At 39.3% G+C, this 17,937-nt stretch overlaps 1 protein-coding gene across 1 annotated transcript in view; it reads left to right on the top strand.

Moving 5' to 3' along the window:
• Positions 1 to 17,937, top strand: part of TNKS (tankyrase) — a 204,668-nt gene that overhangs the window by 52,285 nt on the left and 134,446 nt on the right. Inside the window, exon 3 of the mRNA XM_066380270.1 lies at positions 14,109 to 14,204. Within this exon, the coding sequence (XP_066236367.1) occupies positions 14,109 to 14,204 (96 nt within the window). The remainder of the gene's footprint in view (positions 1 to 14,108; positions 14,205 to 17,937) is intronic.

Genomic DNA, 17,937 nt, shown 5'->3' on the forward strand with positions numbered 1-17,937 from the left:
TTTCTCCAAAGAGTAGTAATTATAATGAAAGAGCAGGCTCTGGCCGGGTAGTTCAGTTGGTTAGAATGTCGTCCCTATATGCAAAGGTTGTGGGTTCAATCCCCAGTCAGGGCACACACAAGAAGCAGCCAGTGAATGCATAAATAAGTGGAGCAACAAATCAATATTTCCCTCTCTCTCTCTCTCTCTCTCTCTCTCTCTCTCTCAAATCAATGATAATAAAAACAAAAGATGAAAGAAGCCTACTTCATTCAATGAATGTCATGACTCTTTCAGTGAGAAGACAACACTGAGCATCAAAGAAACGTCCCGCTTATATTCTTAAGAGAAACTTACTTATTAACATGAATATGTTAAAAAAGAAGAGAATTGTTTGTTTTTTTGAGTCCCAAATTTAATTTATTTTATTTATTTATTTTTAATTTTTATTTTTTTACATTTTTCCGAAGCTGGAAACAGGGAGGCAGACAGACAGACTCCCGCATGCGCCCGACCGGGATCCACCCGGCACGCCCACTAGGGGGCGATGCTCTGTCCCTCTGGGGCGTCACTCTGTTGCATCCAGAGCCATCCTAGCGCCTGAGGCAGAGGCCACAGAGCCATCCTCAGCGCCCAGGCCATCTTTGCTCCAATGGAGCCTCGGCTGCGGGAGGGGAAGAGAGAGACAGAGAGGAAGGAGAGGGGGAGGGGTGGAGAAGCAGATGGGCACTTCTCCTGTGTGCCCTGGTCGGGAATCGAACCCAGGACTCCTGCATGCCAGGCTGATGCTCTACCACTGAGCCAACCGGCAGGGCCTAATTTTTTTTTTTTTTTTTTTTTTTTTTTTTTTTTTTTTTTTTTTTTTTTTTTTTTTTTTTTATAATTTTTTTTTAAATTTTTTAAATTTTATTTATTTATTTATTCATTTTTTTCAGAGAGGAGAGAGAGTTAGAGTGAGAGAGAAAGAGAGAGAGGAAGGGGGGGAGGAGCAGGAAGCATCAACTCCCATATGTGCCTTGACCAGGCAAGCCCAGGGTTTTGAACCGGTGACCTCAGCATTCCAGGTCAACGCTTTATCCACTGCGCCACCACAGGTCAGGCCCTAATTTTTTTTTGTGTGTGTATTTTTCTGAAGTTGGAAACGAGGAGGCAGTCAGACAGACTCCCACAAGCGCCCGACCGGGATCCACCCGGCATGCCCACCAGGGGGCGATTCTCTGCCCATCTGGGGCATCGCTCTGTTGCAACCAGAGCTATTCTAGCGCCTGAGGCAGAGGCCATGGATCCATCCTCAGCACCCGGGCCAACTTTGCTCCAGTGGATCCTTGGCTGCGGGAGGGGAAGAGAGAGACAGAGAGGAAGGAGAGGGGGAGGGGTGGAGAAGCAGATGGGAGCTTCTCCTGTGTGCCCTGGTCGGGAATCGAACCCGGGACTCCTGCACACCAGGCTGACGCTCTTATCACTGAGCCAACTGGCCAGGGCCCCAAATTTAATTTTATATAGAGCCAGTGTTCATCTCCTATGAATGTTAGAATTAGAAGAATTTAAATGTTCAGTTTATTTGAAGATGGAAACTCTGCTGTGGAAAAGAAAGATCTTAATAACTGATGAAAATTATTTTAAAAATGTGAAGAGTAGGCCCTGGCCGGTTGGCTCAGTGGTTGAGTGTCGGCCTGGCGTGCAGGAGTCCTGGGTTTGATTCCCGGCCAGGGCACACAGGAGAAGCGCCCATCTGCTTCTCCACCCCTCCTCCTCTCCTTCCTCTCTGTCTCTTTCTTGCCCTCCCGCAGCCAGAGCTCTATTGGAGCAAAGTTGGACCATGTGCTGAGGATGGCTCTGTGGCCTCTGCCTCAGGCGCTAGAATGGCTCTGGTTGCAACAGAGCGATGCCCCAGATGGGCAGAGCATCGCCCCCTGGTGGGCATGCCGGGTGGATCCTGGTCGGGCGCATGTGGGAGTCTGTCTGATTGCCTCCCCATTTCCAACTTCAGAAAAATACAAAATACAAAAAAAAAATGTGAAGAGTAAACAAAATATTTTAAAAATGAAAATATTAAATTTGTATCAAAGAATTTCTTTGATTTGGCTGATTAGACCTTGTATATCTTAGTTGCAGAGTAGTACTGTAGAAATCTTTGTATCTACTTTATTGATTTAAAAATAAATTTTAAGTGTAACAGGTTAGTTGATGTAACCTAAAGTCAGTTTTTTCCAAGAATAATAATAATGTACATTTACAGTTGCAAAATAATTACTTTTGGCACTATACATAGAAACAGAGGCATAGTTAAGTCATTGTTTATATTTTCTTCTATGTATAGTTAGAATAGGCTCACAAATTATGTCTAATGTATTTTGTATACTATTGTTATATTAACTTAGATGCTTTAAGAAGCTAGAGCTTTTTAAAATTGTAGTTGTTCCTAATTTATATGTATGATATTTTCTGCATCGAGTTTATCTTGTTTGGGCTCCTTGAACTTGTAGATTGCTGTCTTTTATTAGTTCTGTGAAAATCTTAGTCATTATCTCTTCAAATATGTATCTGTTTTTCTTTTAAGACTGACTACAACATGTTAGACTTTCTCCATGATTATCTCTCCATCCAGCATTCTTGGAAGTATCTCATGACATATTTTCCAGCTCAATGCTTTTCTCTTTAGTTATTGTTAATCTGCAGTTAAGCCACTCTATTGATTTTTTAAAAAATTTTCTTTATTGAATTATAACATGAGTTTGAGATAATGAAATAAAATGCATCCGTTTTTTAAGTGTACATATTGATGAGTTGTGACAGATGAATATACCCATGTAACCACCACCACAATCAAAACAATAGAACATTTTTATCTCTAAAAAATTCTCTGGTGCCCATTTGTAGTCAGTTTTCTCTCTTTTTTTTCAATATCCCCAGGCAACAATCAATCTGTTCTGTCACTATAGATTAGTTTTATACTCTAGAAATATTTTCTTTGCTGTCTGGCTTCTTTTGCTCTGCATGTTTTGGAGATTTCATCCCTCTTGTATGAGTTACTCATTCACTTCTTTTTATTGCTGAGCAGTATTGTGTTGTATGGAGATACCATAATTTAACTTGTCTTTTTTCCTGTTGATGGATATTGAGATTGTTTCCAAGATTTTACTATTATAGATAAACATAGAAATATTCATGTAAGTCTCTTGTGGAAACACATTTTTTTTTTCTTTTGGAAATATCTAACAGTAGAATTGGAAGGACACAGTAGTGAAGTATATTTACCTTTATAAGAAACTGCCAAACTGACTTCCAGAGTGGGTACACCATTTTATATGCCCACCAGCAATGTATTAGAGTTCCAGTTTAGTTCATCCTCATTAACAACTGGTATTTCCTGTCTTTTAAATTTGCATTTCTCATTGACTAATGATATTGAGCATTTTTCATGTATAAGTGCTTGTATATCTTTTACAAAATATGTTAGCCTTTTTCCATTTTTCAAATTGGGTTGTTTGTCTTTTTATTATTGACTTATGAGAATTCATTAGGTAATCTGGATTTGAATTCATTATCACACATATTTGTTGAAGATGTTTTGTTCTAGTCTGTGGCTTGCCTTTTTGTGTTCTTTCTTTTTTTGTAAAATATTGTGTTTTATTTTTATCAGATTTGTGTTTCATCTTTGAAAACTGACTTGTTTCAAAAAACCTTCTAGTTAAAATAAAATGAATTGCTATATAACTTAAAAACCAGTCACTTATCTAATATGCTCTTATGACTTCTCTTTCTTTCTAGATGATGGCATTAACTACATTACAGTATTTTTAATTTTTAATTACAGTTGTCATTCAATATTATATTAATTTTAACATTATAGCATAGTGGCTAGGCATTTACCTAACTTATGAAGTGATTCCCATTATAGGTCTAGAACCTGTTTGGCACTATATATAGTTATTAAAATATTATTGACTCTAGTCCCTATGCTGTACTATACATTCCGTGGCTGTTTTGTAACTGCCAATTCGTACTTCTTAATCCCTTTGCCTTTTTCACCCAGCCCGTAATGCCACTCCCGTCTGACAACCATCCATGTATTCTCTTTATTTATGAATCTTTTTTTGTTTTTGTTGTATAAGTGAAATCATATATTTGTCTTTTCCTTATTTTACTTAGCATAATACCTTTTAAGATACATTTTTTATGGCTAATGTTCCATTGTGTGTGTGTGTGTGTGTGTATCTGTCACAGATACACACACACACACACACACACATCTATTTTTTTTTTATTCAGGGAGAGAAAGGTAGGCAGAGACAGATTTCTGCATGTGTCCTGACCAGGATCTACCCCTCAAGCCTACTAGTGGGTGATGCTCTGCCCATCTGGGGCATTGCTGTGTTGCTCAGCTACTGAGCTCTTCTTAGCACCTGAGGCGGAAGCCATGTAGCCATCCTCAGTGCCTGGGGCCAACTTGCTCCAATCGAGCCATGGCTGCAGGAGGAGAAAGGAGAGAGAATGCAAGAGGGGGAGGGGTGGAGAAACAGATGGGCGCTTCTCCTTTGTGCCCTGACCAGGAATCGAACCTGGGATATCCATTCTTTGGGCTGATGCTCTATTACTGAGCCAACCAACCGGTCAGGCTACAACATCTTCTTAGATTACCTAATTGTCTATTGATGGTTACTTAGATTGCTTTCACTTCTTGGCTATTGTTGCAGAGATATTCTTGTCTCTTGTTATAGCCTTTTTTTTTTTTTTTTAACAGAGAGAGAGAGTCAGCGAGAGGGATAGATAGGGACAGACAGGAACAGAGAGAGATGAGAAGCATCAATCATTAGTTTTTCATTGTGACACCTTAGTTGTTCATTGATTGCTCTCTTATATGTGCCTTGACCGTGGGCCTTCAGCAGACCGAGTAACCCCTTGCTCGAGCCAGTGACCTTGGGTCCAAGCTGGTGAGCTTTGCTCAAACCAGATGAGCCCGCACTCAAGCTGATGACCTTGGGGTCTCTGCATCCTAGTCCGACGCTCTATCCTCTGTGCCACCGCCTGGTCAAGCATATAGACTTTGTTTTAAAGTCTATTTTGTCAGATATAAGTATTGCTACCATAGCCCCCGCCCCCCTTTGAATGAAGTATCTTTTTCTATCCCTTTACTTTCAGTCTGGGTGTGTCTTTAGATCTGACATAGGTCTCTTGTAGGCAGCATATGTATAGATCTTGGGTTTTTTTTTCCATTTGACCCCTATATATCTTTTAATTGGAGCATTTAATTCACTTAGGTGGCCTGACCTGTGGTGGTGCAGTGGATAAAGCGTCAACCTGGAAATGCTGAGGTTGCCAGTTTGAAACCCTGGGCTTGCCTGGTCAGGGCACATATGGGAGTTGATGCTTCCTGCTCCTCCCCCCTTCTCTCTCTCTCTGTCTCTCCCTCTCCTCTCTAAAATGAATAAAAAAAAAAATTAAAAAAAATATGAGAATATTTAATTCACTTAGATGAGGACCGGCTGTAACTACTGTGAATGAGCTGTTGGCGGGGGCTGACCCACAGAGCAGGACTCACTTTAGTGGGGCTCTGGTGCCTGCCAAGTCCACCCTTTGGTTGTGTTGTTTGTGGAGGTAATTGTGTGGTCCTCTGGTGTGGTCTAAAGCTGGCTGACAGGTGTGTTGGTTCTGGGGCCCTTTGGGAGGGACTCTGGTGAAGGCCCAGGTTAGCTGCTGCCTGTGTCCAGTCTGCGATCACCTGGTAAGAGTTACAAGTGATCTTTAGTTGGTAGCTGCCTGTGCTGGACTTGGAGGGACCTGGGAGAGGTTATGCTGTGAACTGAGGCCAGCTGTCACTAGTGTTGGACTGGGGACTGCTTAGCAAGAGGTACAGGACACACCAGTGCCAGCCATTATTTATTGGGTTTTGTTGGCCTTTTAAGAAATTTTAGGAAATTCTGCAGCATGTGCCAAGGCTGGCAGCTAAGAGAAACAGCTGCTGGAAGAGGTTTGGGCTGGTGGGCAGGTTGGATGGGACAGGGTCTCAGGGCATTACTAGTGTGGAGTGAACAATATTGGCTCAGATGTGGCACCTGTTAGCATTTTTGTGCAGAAAGGGCTGCCTCCCAGCCCTTGCCTGAAAGCCAGACAACTCAGTTCCTTCTTCTGTGTTCCTGGTGCTTTTCTCTCTGCTGCCACAGTGCTGGAGCTCAGAACAAGTGAGTCCATCAGTGAGGAAGTCCATGGGCTGGTTCTTTAAGAGGATACCTGGGTCTACAGCAGCTCTTGACCTCCCCCAGATGGATGTCCACTGATTTTCACAACCAGCTGTTGTGGAGACTCTTCTTCCTGGCACTGCTGCTTCAGGCTCAGGAACTTGATATGAGGCTGGGGTCCCTCTCTCCTTGGAAGGGACCTCCACAGCTGAGTTATCCCTCTGGATTCTTAACCACCACACAAGAGTTCTGGACCAGCCTGTTGAGCGTCTCAACTTCTCCTACCAGACTGGGCATGGCTTCTTCTTTATATTCTTAGTTATATGAGTTCTGTTCAGCTAATCCTCAGGTGTTCTCAGGGGTGGTAGTTCTTTAATTTAGTTGTAATTTTGATGTGATCTGGGCAGAGGGCAGCACAGTGTTTACCTACTCTGCCATCTTGACCAGTATGTTGCCTTTTCATTTTCTTAATGGTGTCTTTTAAAGAGCAGAGTCATAATTTTGATGAAGTACAACTTATTAATAATTTATTTTGTGGTTTAGGCTCTGTATCCTGAGGAATCCTTCTTATCTGGAGGTCATGAGATTTTCTTCCGTGTTTTGTTTCATAGATTTTATTATTTTAACTTTTATACTTAAATTTATGGCTCATTTGTAGTTAATTTGTTTGAATGGTATAAAGTAAGAGCCAAATTTTATGTTTTCATTTATTTATTTTTATCTTTTCTGTGTGGATAACCAGTTGTTTCAGTATGATTTGATGAAAAAACTATCTTTTCCACCATTGAATTACTTTGGCCCTTTGTAGAAAAATCAGTTGACTATACATGTGTTGATCTATTTCCTGTTCCATTGATCTAAATGTGTGTTCTTCTTGTAATAATACACTATCAACTACTATAGCTTTATAATAAATCTTAAATAGTATGACTCCTTCAACTTTTCAGGTCAAGAATTCCCAGTGGTACTTCTTCCTGCCATATTTTCCTTTAGTTATTTGAATTTATTTGTAATAGTTGCTGTAAAGTCTTTGTCTTAGTTCAACATCTGGGGTATCTTAGATATGATTTCTTTCGACTGCTTTTCATTGTTGTTGACTGTGGGTCACATTTTTCTTTTTTGTTATATCTATTAATTTTTTATTTAACAGTAGATATCGTAGAGACTCTGCAATGTTGTTTTCACTTACCTTATTCTGGAAAGTGTTTATTTTTGTTTTAGCAGAGTTCAATTGCTGGCAGACCACCCTGAGCTTCTGGAGGCTTGGTTTTATGCTTTGTTAATACGTTTTGTGGAAAATCCAAAGTGTTTACCAAATTTCTCTAACATCGTGGTCTCTTGATAATTTGCTCTAAAAATAATCTTACCTACTAATTATCTGTTGAACTTGGTACTTGGTGTGATTCAATTTTTAAAACTCAGTAAAAGGAATATGTCTGTACTTGGTAAGATGACTATGAAATACTTAACATTTTAGCATATATAACATCTTTTAAAATTGTTCATTGTGAGGAGCAGTTTTAGACCACTGATAGAGTTCTAGACCATTATCAGGGATTTGAGACCTCTCTTGGATATCTAGAAATCATCTGCCTGTTCCAGCTCCTTCACTTCAGAGATCTGGGAGCTGAGGCCCAGAGAATCTTACAAGTCTTACAAGAAAGTTATACAAACTTCATAGTTCACAGGAAAGCAACAAAAGACGATAGAAATGTGAAATTTGCACCAAATAAAAGGAAAACCCTCCCAGTTTCATACCTATCCAGTGCAGTTCGATGTGGGCTCCATTTGTTGCCCTTTACACATCCAAACTATAGTGAAAACAGAAAGAATTACAGTGTTTTAAAGTGAAAACTATACTAAAACACATTTTGATTATTTACCTAACAGGCTTGCTATAATTTTGGTTTGGGAAATTCACATTATTTTTATGTCTGCTATCTTCTTAAATCAGTTAATAATGTTCCTGTAGTTAAATGCAATTTATCATAGTAACATTTTCTATGTTTCTAGGAATTTGACAGGGTGAAGCTTTGCATATGTGTAGAAGTATTTTTATTTGGAAGAATTAAAATGATATAAATGCTGAAATGTAATAGTTTGGAGGAAATTGAATGAGTCAGTTTTAGTCCCTGCTGCACTGGTCACAGGCTAACGGCGTGCTTTCGGAACCGGGCTCACTGCAGCCAAACGTTCGCCCCAGAAACTGGGGAATCACGTTGTTTTCTTGCCGTAAGCTCTTTTGAGAATGACATTTTGAATATTGAGATCCTACATTAGTTTCTGTTTTTATGCCAGCTGCTATATTTTCTCCTCCTCACGTCAAGAGGAGATAAGTGGATTTGACATGCCTCAGTAGAACAACTGGACACAGCCAAGTCATTGGAGATTTGAGGTCTGATAATACCTTAATTAGTACAAGGAGATACTATAAGGAGATTCCAAATGCCCGCAGTAGTCTTGAATTTATGTACCGACACTCAGATTTTAATTTCCTTTTTCTTTCAAATTTTACTCTCTATATTGTTTGTATATTTTGGGAATTTTGCTTAAGACATTTATGCTACTTTAAAAGAATAATTTGTTTTATATTAATATGCTGTTACTGTATATTGAATTTACAAGATGAATTTCTAATTGTGTTTTGTATTAGTAGTCACATTTTTATTATTCCCTCTAGTAGCTAAAAACTTTTAAAGCGTGTTTTGAAGCATCCAGAACAAAGAGTCCTACGTGCTGCCACTTCGAGGACATACTGACATTCTTGAAAGCCATTGTAATTACCTTTGCTTCATGTATGTGCTAGTCTTCTGGTTTTAGAAGATACCTTTTTATTTTTAATAAAGAATTTAGATCTTCATCTTTCAGGTCTTTTGCTATAACTCTAAAAACATTATCAGGGATTTGAGACCTCTCTTGGATATCTAGAAATCATCTGCCTGTTCCAGCTCCTTCACTTCAGAGATCTGGGAGCTGAGGCCCAGAGAATCTTACAAGTGCCCTGGCTCAGTGCTTCTCAGACTGTCCGTGGAAGAGAACCAGTTTCTTTGCACCCAGTGCATGACAGGCCGATCATTTTATAAGCTATAATGCAAGTGAAGTCCTGGAAAACGTAATTTTAAAATGACATACATAGTTCTAAATGCTTCCTGTTATATCTGCTTTGCTCGATGTAGACAGATGACAGTCCTGGGACTAGACCAGTTCGTAGACTTCACTTGGTATATCACTGCCCAAGGCTGGGGCGGCAGACTAGGATCCACGGGCCAAATCCAACTCATCCCTTATTGTTTGTATGTCCTGCAAGCTCAGAATTGTTTTTACCCTTTCAAATGATTTTTTAAAATTTTCCCAATAATAATGTTTTGTGACACAAGAAAGTTATACAAAATTCATAGTTCAATGTGATAAAATAAAATTTTATTGGATCACAGCCATATACATTCTTTTAAGTATTGTTTGTATCTGCTCTTCCCCTGTAATGCTGGGATGCAGACAGGGACAAATAGTTGAACGGGACTATATGGTCTACAAAGCCCAATATGTACCGTGTGTCTGTAAAGTCATGGTGCACTTTTGACCGGTCACAGGAAAGCAACAAAAGACGATAGAAATGTGAAATCTGCACCAAATAAAAGGAAAACTCTCCCAGTTTCATACCTATTCAGTGCAGTTCGATCTGGGCTCCATTTGATGCCCTTTACACATCCAAACTATAGTGAAGTTCTTGCCACACACGGGTAAGGACGTCTGGTGTAACAGAGTGAATAACGTCTGTAATTCTCTGTTTTAAGTGATTAATGTCGTTGATACGTTCAGTGTACACGTTGCTTCACATAACCCCAAAAGTAAAAGTCTAAGGGCGTCAGATCCGGGGATCGTGGTGGCCATGGATTGACAGAACTCCTGCCTATCCACTGCCGGGGGAATGTTCTATCCAGAAACTCACGAACAATGGTGGCGTAGTGTGGAGGAGCGCCGTCCTGTTGAAAGATGACACCTTCTGGAAATTGTGGCACTGCATACAATTCCAACATGTCAATATAGGACTTTGCTGTCACAGACTGCTCCGCAAAAAAAAAAAAAAAAAGGGCCTATCACCTTATCATGCATCAGGCCACACCACACGTTCTCTTTAGGGTTGTTACGTTCGTACTCAACGTAGGCACGAGGATGTTCAGCAGCCCATATTCGGATGTTATGGCAATGAACATGTCCACAGATATGGAAGGTCGCCTCATCGCTAAACACAATATTCTGCAAAAATCTTGCATCATTGTCGATCTCATGAAGCATATCTGTAGCAAATGCGCATCGTGTGGGTCTATCCGCTGGTTTGATAGCGTGCAATAGCCGCAATTTGTACCCCATAAAACAGAGATGTTTATTTAACACCTTATGAACTGTAGTCTTGCTTAGGTGTAATTGTCGAGCACAAGCATGCACAGATTTTTTTAGGGCTCCTTAGGTAGCTATCCCGTATAGCCTCCACAGACTCGACACTGACTGATGGCCTACCAGAACGGGGTTTCTCCACCAAACTGCTGGTTTCCTTCAACTGCTTATCCCACCGAGTAATGTTATTCCTATGTGGTGGTGCTTTGTTATAAATGCGCCAATATTCACATTGCACTTTGGTCACGGATTCGAATTTAGTGAGCCACAGAACACACTAAACTTTCCTCTATACCATCCATGTCTCAACTGGCATTGCCGTGGGCTGCTCCGCTGTATACAGGGAATTACGTCATCATCTGTGCATGTGCACATGCTGCCACATCCACATCGTCCTACAGTAACTGGGAGGGTTTTCCTTTTGCTTAGTGCAGATTTCATATTTCTATCATCTTTTGTTGCTTTCCTGTGACCGGTCAAAAGTGCACCATGACTTTACAGACACACTGTATTTATTGTCTGTCTCTATACAGAAATAGTAACGATCTGAGGATATGACTTTAGGACAGCGGTTCTCAACCTTTGGGTTGCGACCCCAGCAGGGTCGCCTAAAGCCATCGGAAAATACATAATGCATATCAGGTATTTACATTCCAAATCATAACTGTAGCAAAAAATTACAGTTATGAAGTAGCCACCAAAATTATTTTTTGGTTTGGGGTCACCGCAACATGAGGAACTGTATTGCGGGGTCACGGCATTAGAAAGGTTGAGAACCACTGCTTTAGGACAGAATTAGTACAGTAGTTAGAGCTGAGAGGTCAAACAAGTTCTACATTTTAAAAAAAATGTATTTTAGCCCTGGCTGCTTGGCTCAGCGTTAGAGTGTTGGCCCAGCGTGTAGAAGTCCTGGGTTCAATTCCTGGCCAGGGCACACAGGAGAAGCACCCATCTGCTTCTCCACCCCTCCCCCTGTCCTTACTCTCTGTCTCTCTCTTCTCCTTCCACAGCCAAGGCTCCATTGGAGCAAAGTTGGCCCGGGCATTGAGGAAGGCTCCATGGCCTGTGCCTCAGGTGCTAGAATGGCTCCGATTGCAACGGAGCAATGCCCCAGAGGGGCCGAGCATCGCCCCCTGGTGGGCATGCCGGGTGGATCCCGGGTGGGCGCATGCGGGAGTCTGTCTGCCCCTCCTGCCCCCACTTCTCACTTTAGAAAAATACCAATAAATAAATAAATAAATAAATAAATAAATAAATAAATAAATAAATGTATTTTAAATATTATTAGCTAATACATATTATGGCACCTTTGTTCTCATTTAATCCTTTCAGCAGTCCCTTTTCATAAAAGTTAGATTCCTCTGGTCTAGTTTTATATACTTTTCTTGCTCCTAAAACTCTTACATCTATTAATTTTTTTTTCCTTTTAACTCATATCTGGTGAATTAAAAATGGTTAAATATTTTCTAATGTGAATTTAGTTACGAACATCTGGTTCAGAAAATGCAGCTTCTTTCCTGTTGCCACATTACTCTGCAGTGGAGTGTCCAGGTCCAGTGAAAGAGTTAGGTATGACTCAGAAGTGTTTAGAAAACAAATTATTTCTAGTTAAAAGATTGTTCCTTTAATAATCATCTAAAGTAAAGCAAAACTGCAACTATAATGGCAGATTTCTAGGTGAAGAACTGGTTACAACAGAAAAGACTGAGGTTTTACGTGACTTTTGGAGGAACAACAGGCTGTCAGTGTTTTGCCTCTGCCACTCATTAAGCTGCAAAATAAAAGTTCCCGTCATATGATTGCCAAGCCTTGTTACATTAACATATTGCTTTATTGATATATGCAAGAAAAAACTTTTTCATGGTAGCTGTTCTTCGTTTCCTCCCTTTGTAAGTGATCGCTCAGCAATATATTGCTATGGAGATACAGTGATAGCTGTCAACTTTACATTTGATACATGAGCCTGCTTCATGATAAGGACCCTTTTAAAAGCCAAATCTTTGTGTTGGGATTTCTTTCTGGAATTAAACAAAAAAATTGCTGCTGTGAAAGCTTATTCATTATGACAAAAGAATAACTACAGTTTGATACTGTGGTACTGTACTTGCTATTTTAATCTATTTACTCGAGTCAGTTTGTAAACATTTGCAAAATCATGTTCTTGCTTAATTAAGAATGAAATAAATAAGAAAATCATATAGAAAGTTTTGGCAAAATCTCACTGTCTCTTTTCAAGCTTTGGCTAGTTCTTATTATCCCAAATCTGTGAGTGCCAGAGATTTAATGCAAGAGATGCTGATAAACACTGCACTGTCCCAGCAGCTGTGTCCTAGTTCTGGGTAGGGCTAGTAATTGACTGCATGGCTTGTGCATTAAAGGAAGAGGAAGAGGAAGGATTATTAGTAATAGATGAGGGTTGCCTTCCCAGTATTCCAAAAGAATGTATGTTCTTTAGCATGGAGTTAGCTGGTAATGAATGAGAATTTGGGACTCATGAGCAGTAGTGACTCAGATGTTTTTAGACAATATATAACATATCTTTAAATACTTATTTGAATTAAATATTTCTTTTTTGTTTTAAATGTATGCTGTAGTATAATGGTTGTTCTCTCCAGGAGTACACAAAATCTTAACTATTTGAACTATTCGACTAGCCTCTGATTAACCTGTGCTTATTTGGACTAGTTTTTATTAGTTTAACCACTGGTTAGGTAGTATTACAGCAACACCTGTCTTTCCCCCTCCCCAATACCAGATGTAGTTGAGAATCATGTTTTGGATTAATAAATTATTATAGCTGGATTTTACTTAAAAATTGATTATCTTTTGGGAGCCCCCATATCTAAGAATTCTCTGTAGCTACTTGCTGCTCAATAAAGCATGTTCAACATTTATTCCTTAGCATATATTGTAATGATTGAGTTTCTGTTTCTAAACATTTTTGATGGAAAGAATCATTGTAGAAGGCAGTTCGTTCTTTCTTTTTCTTTTTTGCAGCTCAACTGCAGGGGACCGAGTTGTATGCATTACTGTGAAACTTCTTGGAAGCGAGCCAGTGTGTTAGGGCGAGATTCATATGTAAGCGGTGAGCCGCTAAAAGGCTTGCACAGTATTACAACTCTTCTGAGGGGAGGAAGTGTTAGGCGTTCAGCAGTCAGGCAGCAGCAGCAACAAGCAGCCACAGTGGTAGTGAAGAGAGGGCAGGCTCCCTGATAGCGTAGTGCACAGTGAGAGGCAGGAACGCACAGCTTCGCGTCCTGCTGCCCTAAGGAGGCAGACCCAAACTGTCTTCTGCAAGATTTTTCTGGTTCCATGTTGATGATGTTAAGTCATGTGATGATACTATACCATAAGTTGCCAACTTTGCTTTACTCTAGAGAGGATCCTTTGCTGCAGTGCTTTCCCCCCTCTTCTTTTGCTTTCTTCTTTTTTTTCTTGAAAGAGAAAAAATCCGTGCCATGTATGTGTATGCCTACACCATGCCGAGACGACACTTACCAGTAAATAATCTTTGTATCCCGGAGGTAAGATACTGTTTCTGCTTTCCCTGCACAGTGCTGCTGCAGCACGGAGCTGATCCAAACATTCGGAACACTGATGGGAAATCAGCCCTGGACCTGGCAGATCCTTCAGCAAAAGCTGTTCTCACAGGTAAGAAAACCGACAGCTACCACCTTATTTTATCTCTGCAACTACTGGCTTGAGTTTAGAAAATCTTTATGCACTGAATTTTATTTGTTTCTACTGATTAAGCTCAACAAAGTACATATGCCATTATCTCTACTTCATTATTGATTTGATCCATTAACAGTCTCATTAATTGCTATGCTTGCTCCTATAGGCATTAAGCAGTAAGATAGTTTATTCTACTTAGAATTTGTGAGCATTATAGCATTAAATGATAACATACATTGTTCACTCATGTTGTAGTCATTTTTTGTGGTTTAGATTATAATTTTCTTGTACCTCATCCTTTCAGTTGATGCTTTTGAAGACCTTCACTATGGAGCAGGCAAGGGCATCTGTATCACTTTATAAAAGTAGATAGTTTTGATCGGAAAGGCAACCTGCTGCCATGTTCCTTAGGTCAATAAATAAAATATGATGCAGCTCTTTCCTTGCTGCCCTGTTTGTATTTTTATTATATCTTCTCACTTTACCTAAGTACTTTTTAACTGAGGCGGCGTATAATCTTTTTACTTCAGATAATGAACATTTTTTTGGCTTAAGTGTTGGTTTTATTATGACAGCTGTCACAAACCAGCTAAAAGGAAATTATCTCTCATGATAGTATAGAAAATAATGCTCTAAGTTTATGGTATTGAGCAACTGTTTTCATTGATCTTCATTCTCAAAATGCTGCATTGGATCTATTTTTCTTTTTATTCTTAGCGTCTGGGTTCTGCTGCCTTTGCCTTCTTTTACTTAACTGACCTTTGTCATTTGGAGCCTCTATCACTGCAGAGCTCAGAGTACTGTTTTGGGTGCTTGTGTGCAAGGGAATGATTAACTTCCTTTACATTTGCCCATGTTTGAAGAAAATAAATCTTTTGTTCACTTTTAAGTTTAGTGTCCATGCTGTGCATTTTTAACAAGGATTCTGAGATAAATGGAAAATGTTTATATACAGAAAGCTTTGAAAATATGCAGAATTCTTGTTACTTTGTATAGAAAGAACTTCCCACCATGTTAAAATTAATATAATATCTGCCAAGTCAGAGTAATACAATTTTTCTCAATTAAAAGGTCAGGTGATTGGGATGCTAAATGAAGATAACATACACGAGAGGAATAAAGCTATTTTAGACAGGTGTAGATGAGAAGAAATTTAAATCTAATTATACAATTTTAAATAATGAATTCAGATAGATAGCCTCAGGCCTGCTTTGGCTCTGCAGCCGTTCAGTGACCCTGTTCACAAAGCCCTGGGCAGCAGTCGCAGCCTCGGCTGGTTTCTGACGGAAGGAGGGATCTGGTTCATAGTGAGATGTGGGTTGTAAGTGCTGACCAGGACTGTCTCTCCAGCTCAGTGTCCTCCCTCTGACCTTTCCTTCCCTTCAACCCTCAACACCTGCCCTGTCTGTTCGCTGCTCATTTAATGCAACACTGCTTTTAGATCCACCTACATTTTCTCAAAGACAAAGTTTAAAATATAAGTTAATTAACAGCAGGAAGCTACTTCCTGATTTGGAATGGATTTAGGGGGAGATGGTAATGGCTGTTGTTAGTTTGGGAAAGAGCTGTGGCGTAGTAACTCATGGAGACTGAAGAACCCTGGAGAACAGATACCCCGTCTCCGCGTTAAACTTGATTTGAAAAGCATCTGGCACTGCACCTTGCTTAGATAAGGAACATACTGGTCATCCTCGGTCATAACACTGTTCTGAATTATTCTTTTCAAGAATATTTACTTTTTTTGGAAATGACATATAACTTTTCAATTATGATTTAAAAGAAAAATCTTCTAGAACATTCTAGTAATAGTAGTTAACTTTGTGGAAAATAGAAGCTACTGATATTTACACATTCATGTTATATAATGCAGTGAAATAACACTTAAGTACATTTCTAAATGTTTTTCTGCCCATGCAGGTTCTCTTCTAAAAAAATTCTTTGGAATTATAAAGGAAGTATTATTTTTAAAGCTAAATTTAAAAGATTAAGCATTGATATAAAGGGAATCTTTGGAAAGGAATAACGTGGAGAGATTAATCTGGGTGATGTATCAGTCAATTTTTATGACAGATGCAGTTGTAGTATCATTACTTACCTTGAGAGTGAAGTTTCTGTTCTTAATTTTTTTCCCTTTTTGGGGAATTTATTTGCTAAAGGTGACTTTACAGTATTTTTTACGTATTATTACTGTACATAAGCCAAAAGTTTGTAAAGATGTATATATAGGTGTGTGTGTGTATGTATACATATATATCTATAGATATATACATACACACACACACACTTTTATGAATATTCACAATTTAGTACAGAATATTTTAGAATATAAATGGGTAATACCCTCTTCTGCATAAAGAATGCATGAATTTTTACAAAGTAATATCAAACAATCATTAGTTATAAAGGGACCCCAGCATGTAGCCATTTGCTTTGGATAGTCCACCTAGGTAGTTTGAAAAGAATTAATTAACTAGAGAGACTCATCCAACTCTTTGCTGAATTGTTAAGTCAATGATATGCTTAGAAGAAATCTTGAGGGTCTTTTTGTTTGTTTGTTTTTGTATTTTGTTAATGACTGCAGTTCTAGGCAATTTTGGTGTGCTCTTATTATAACTTTTATAATCTTACTTATTTTCAGCCCTGGCCAGGTAGCTCAGTTGGTTAGAGTCATCCCAATATACCAAGGTTGTGGGTTCGATCTTGACTCAGGGCACATGGAAGAATCAACCAATGAATGCATAAATAAGTGGAACAACAAATCAGTGTTTATCTCTCCCTCTCTCTCCTCCTTCCTCTCTTTCTAAAATCAGTCAATAAATAAAATTAAAAAAAATAAAATCACTTATTTTGGCCTTTCCTTCTAATAAAAAAGAAAATTATTTTAATTCTGTTACCTAGAGAGAGCCTTTTGGTAGAGTTTATTTATAATTTTCTGAGCAGACATACCACATATTTTTCTTTCTTTTTAATCAGATCAGCCTTGTACGTTACATATTACTTAGTAATCTTTTTTTTAATAGTTACATGAATATTCTTAAAAGGCATTAAGTATTATTCTGCAACATGAATTTATAATGACTTTATAATTTCCTTGGAGAGATGTAAAGTTTTTTAGCCAGTCATCTAGTGTTTACCATTGGGCAGGCTGTTTTCTTCCTGCCCGGACTTGGTCATCCTGTCAGTTCCATGGGAATTGTACTTCTTTACCATGTTCAGCCTTAGCACCCACAAACGTGTCATGTCTCTCCATCCTGGCTGGCATATTAAAGATTTGGAGAATGAGGAGCTTCCCTTTTAGGGGTTGCAATGCTTGTGGCATTTTCTTGGGAAAGCCACACTAAAGTTAAAGGTGATTGACAAAGGGGACACTTATTGAAGTGGGTTTCTGTGGGACACAGTGGGAAGTTGGGTCAGGAGGAGATGACAGTAGAGGAGAAGAGGTGACAGTAGATTGAGTCTGAGAGTCTCGAAAGGATAAATGACCAAAGCAGAACCAAGGATGACAGGGATGTAAGGCGGGAGCATTGAGATGGTCGCAGGTTGCCATGATAATGGCTCCCAGCAGCATCCTAAGTGGATTTGGGGGTACAGGAGTAGGGAAGCAGGATATATTTACACCAAGGTGTCTCAAGAGCAAGCTTAATCTGGGTTCATTGCAGTTTTGAGGAAATTGTAATTTATGATTGATAGGCTGGCTCCCAGCCTTTCT

Source organism: Saccopteryx leptura, chromosome 4, assembly GCF_036850995.1.
Source record: "Saccopteryx leptura isolate mSacLep1 chromosome 4, mSacLep1_pri_phased_curated, whole genome shotgun sequence".
NCBI lineage: Eukaryota > Metazoa > Chordata > Mammalia > Chiroptera > Emballonuridae > Saccopteryx > Saccopteryx leptura.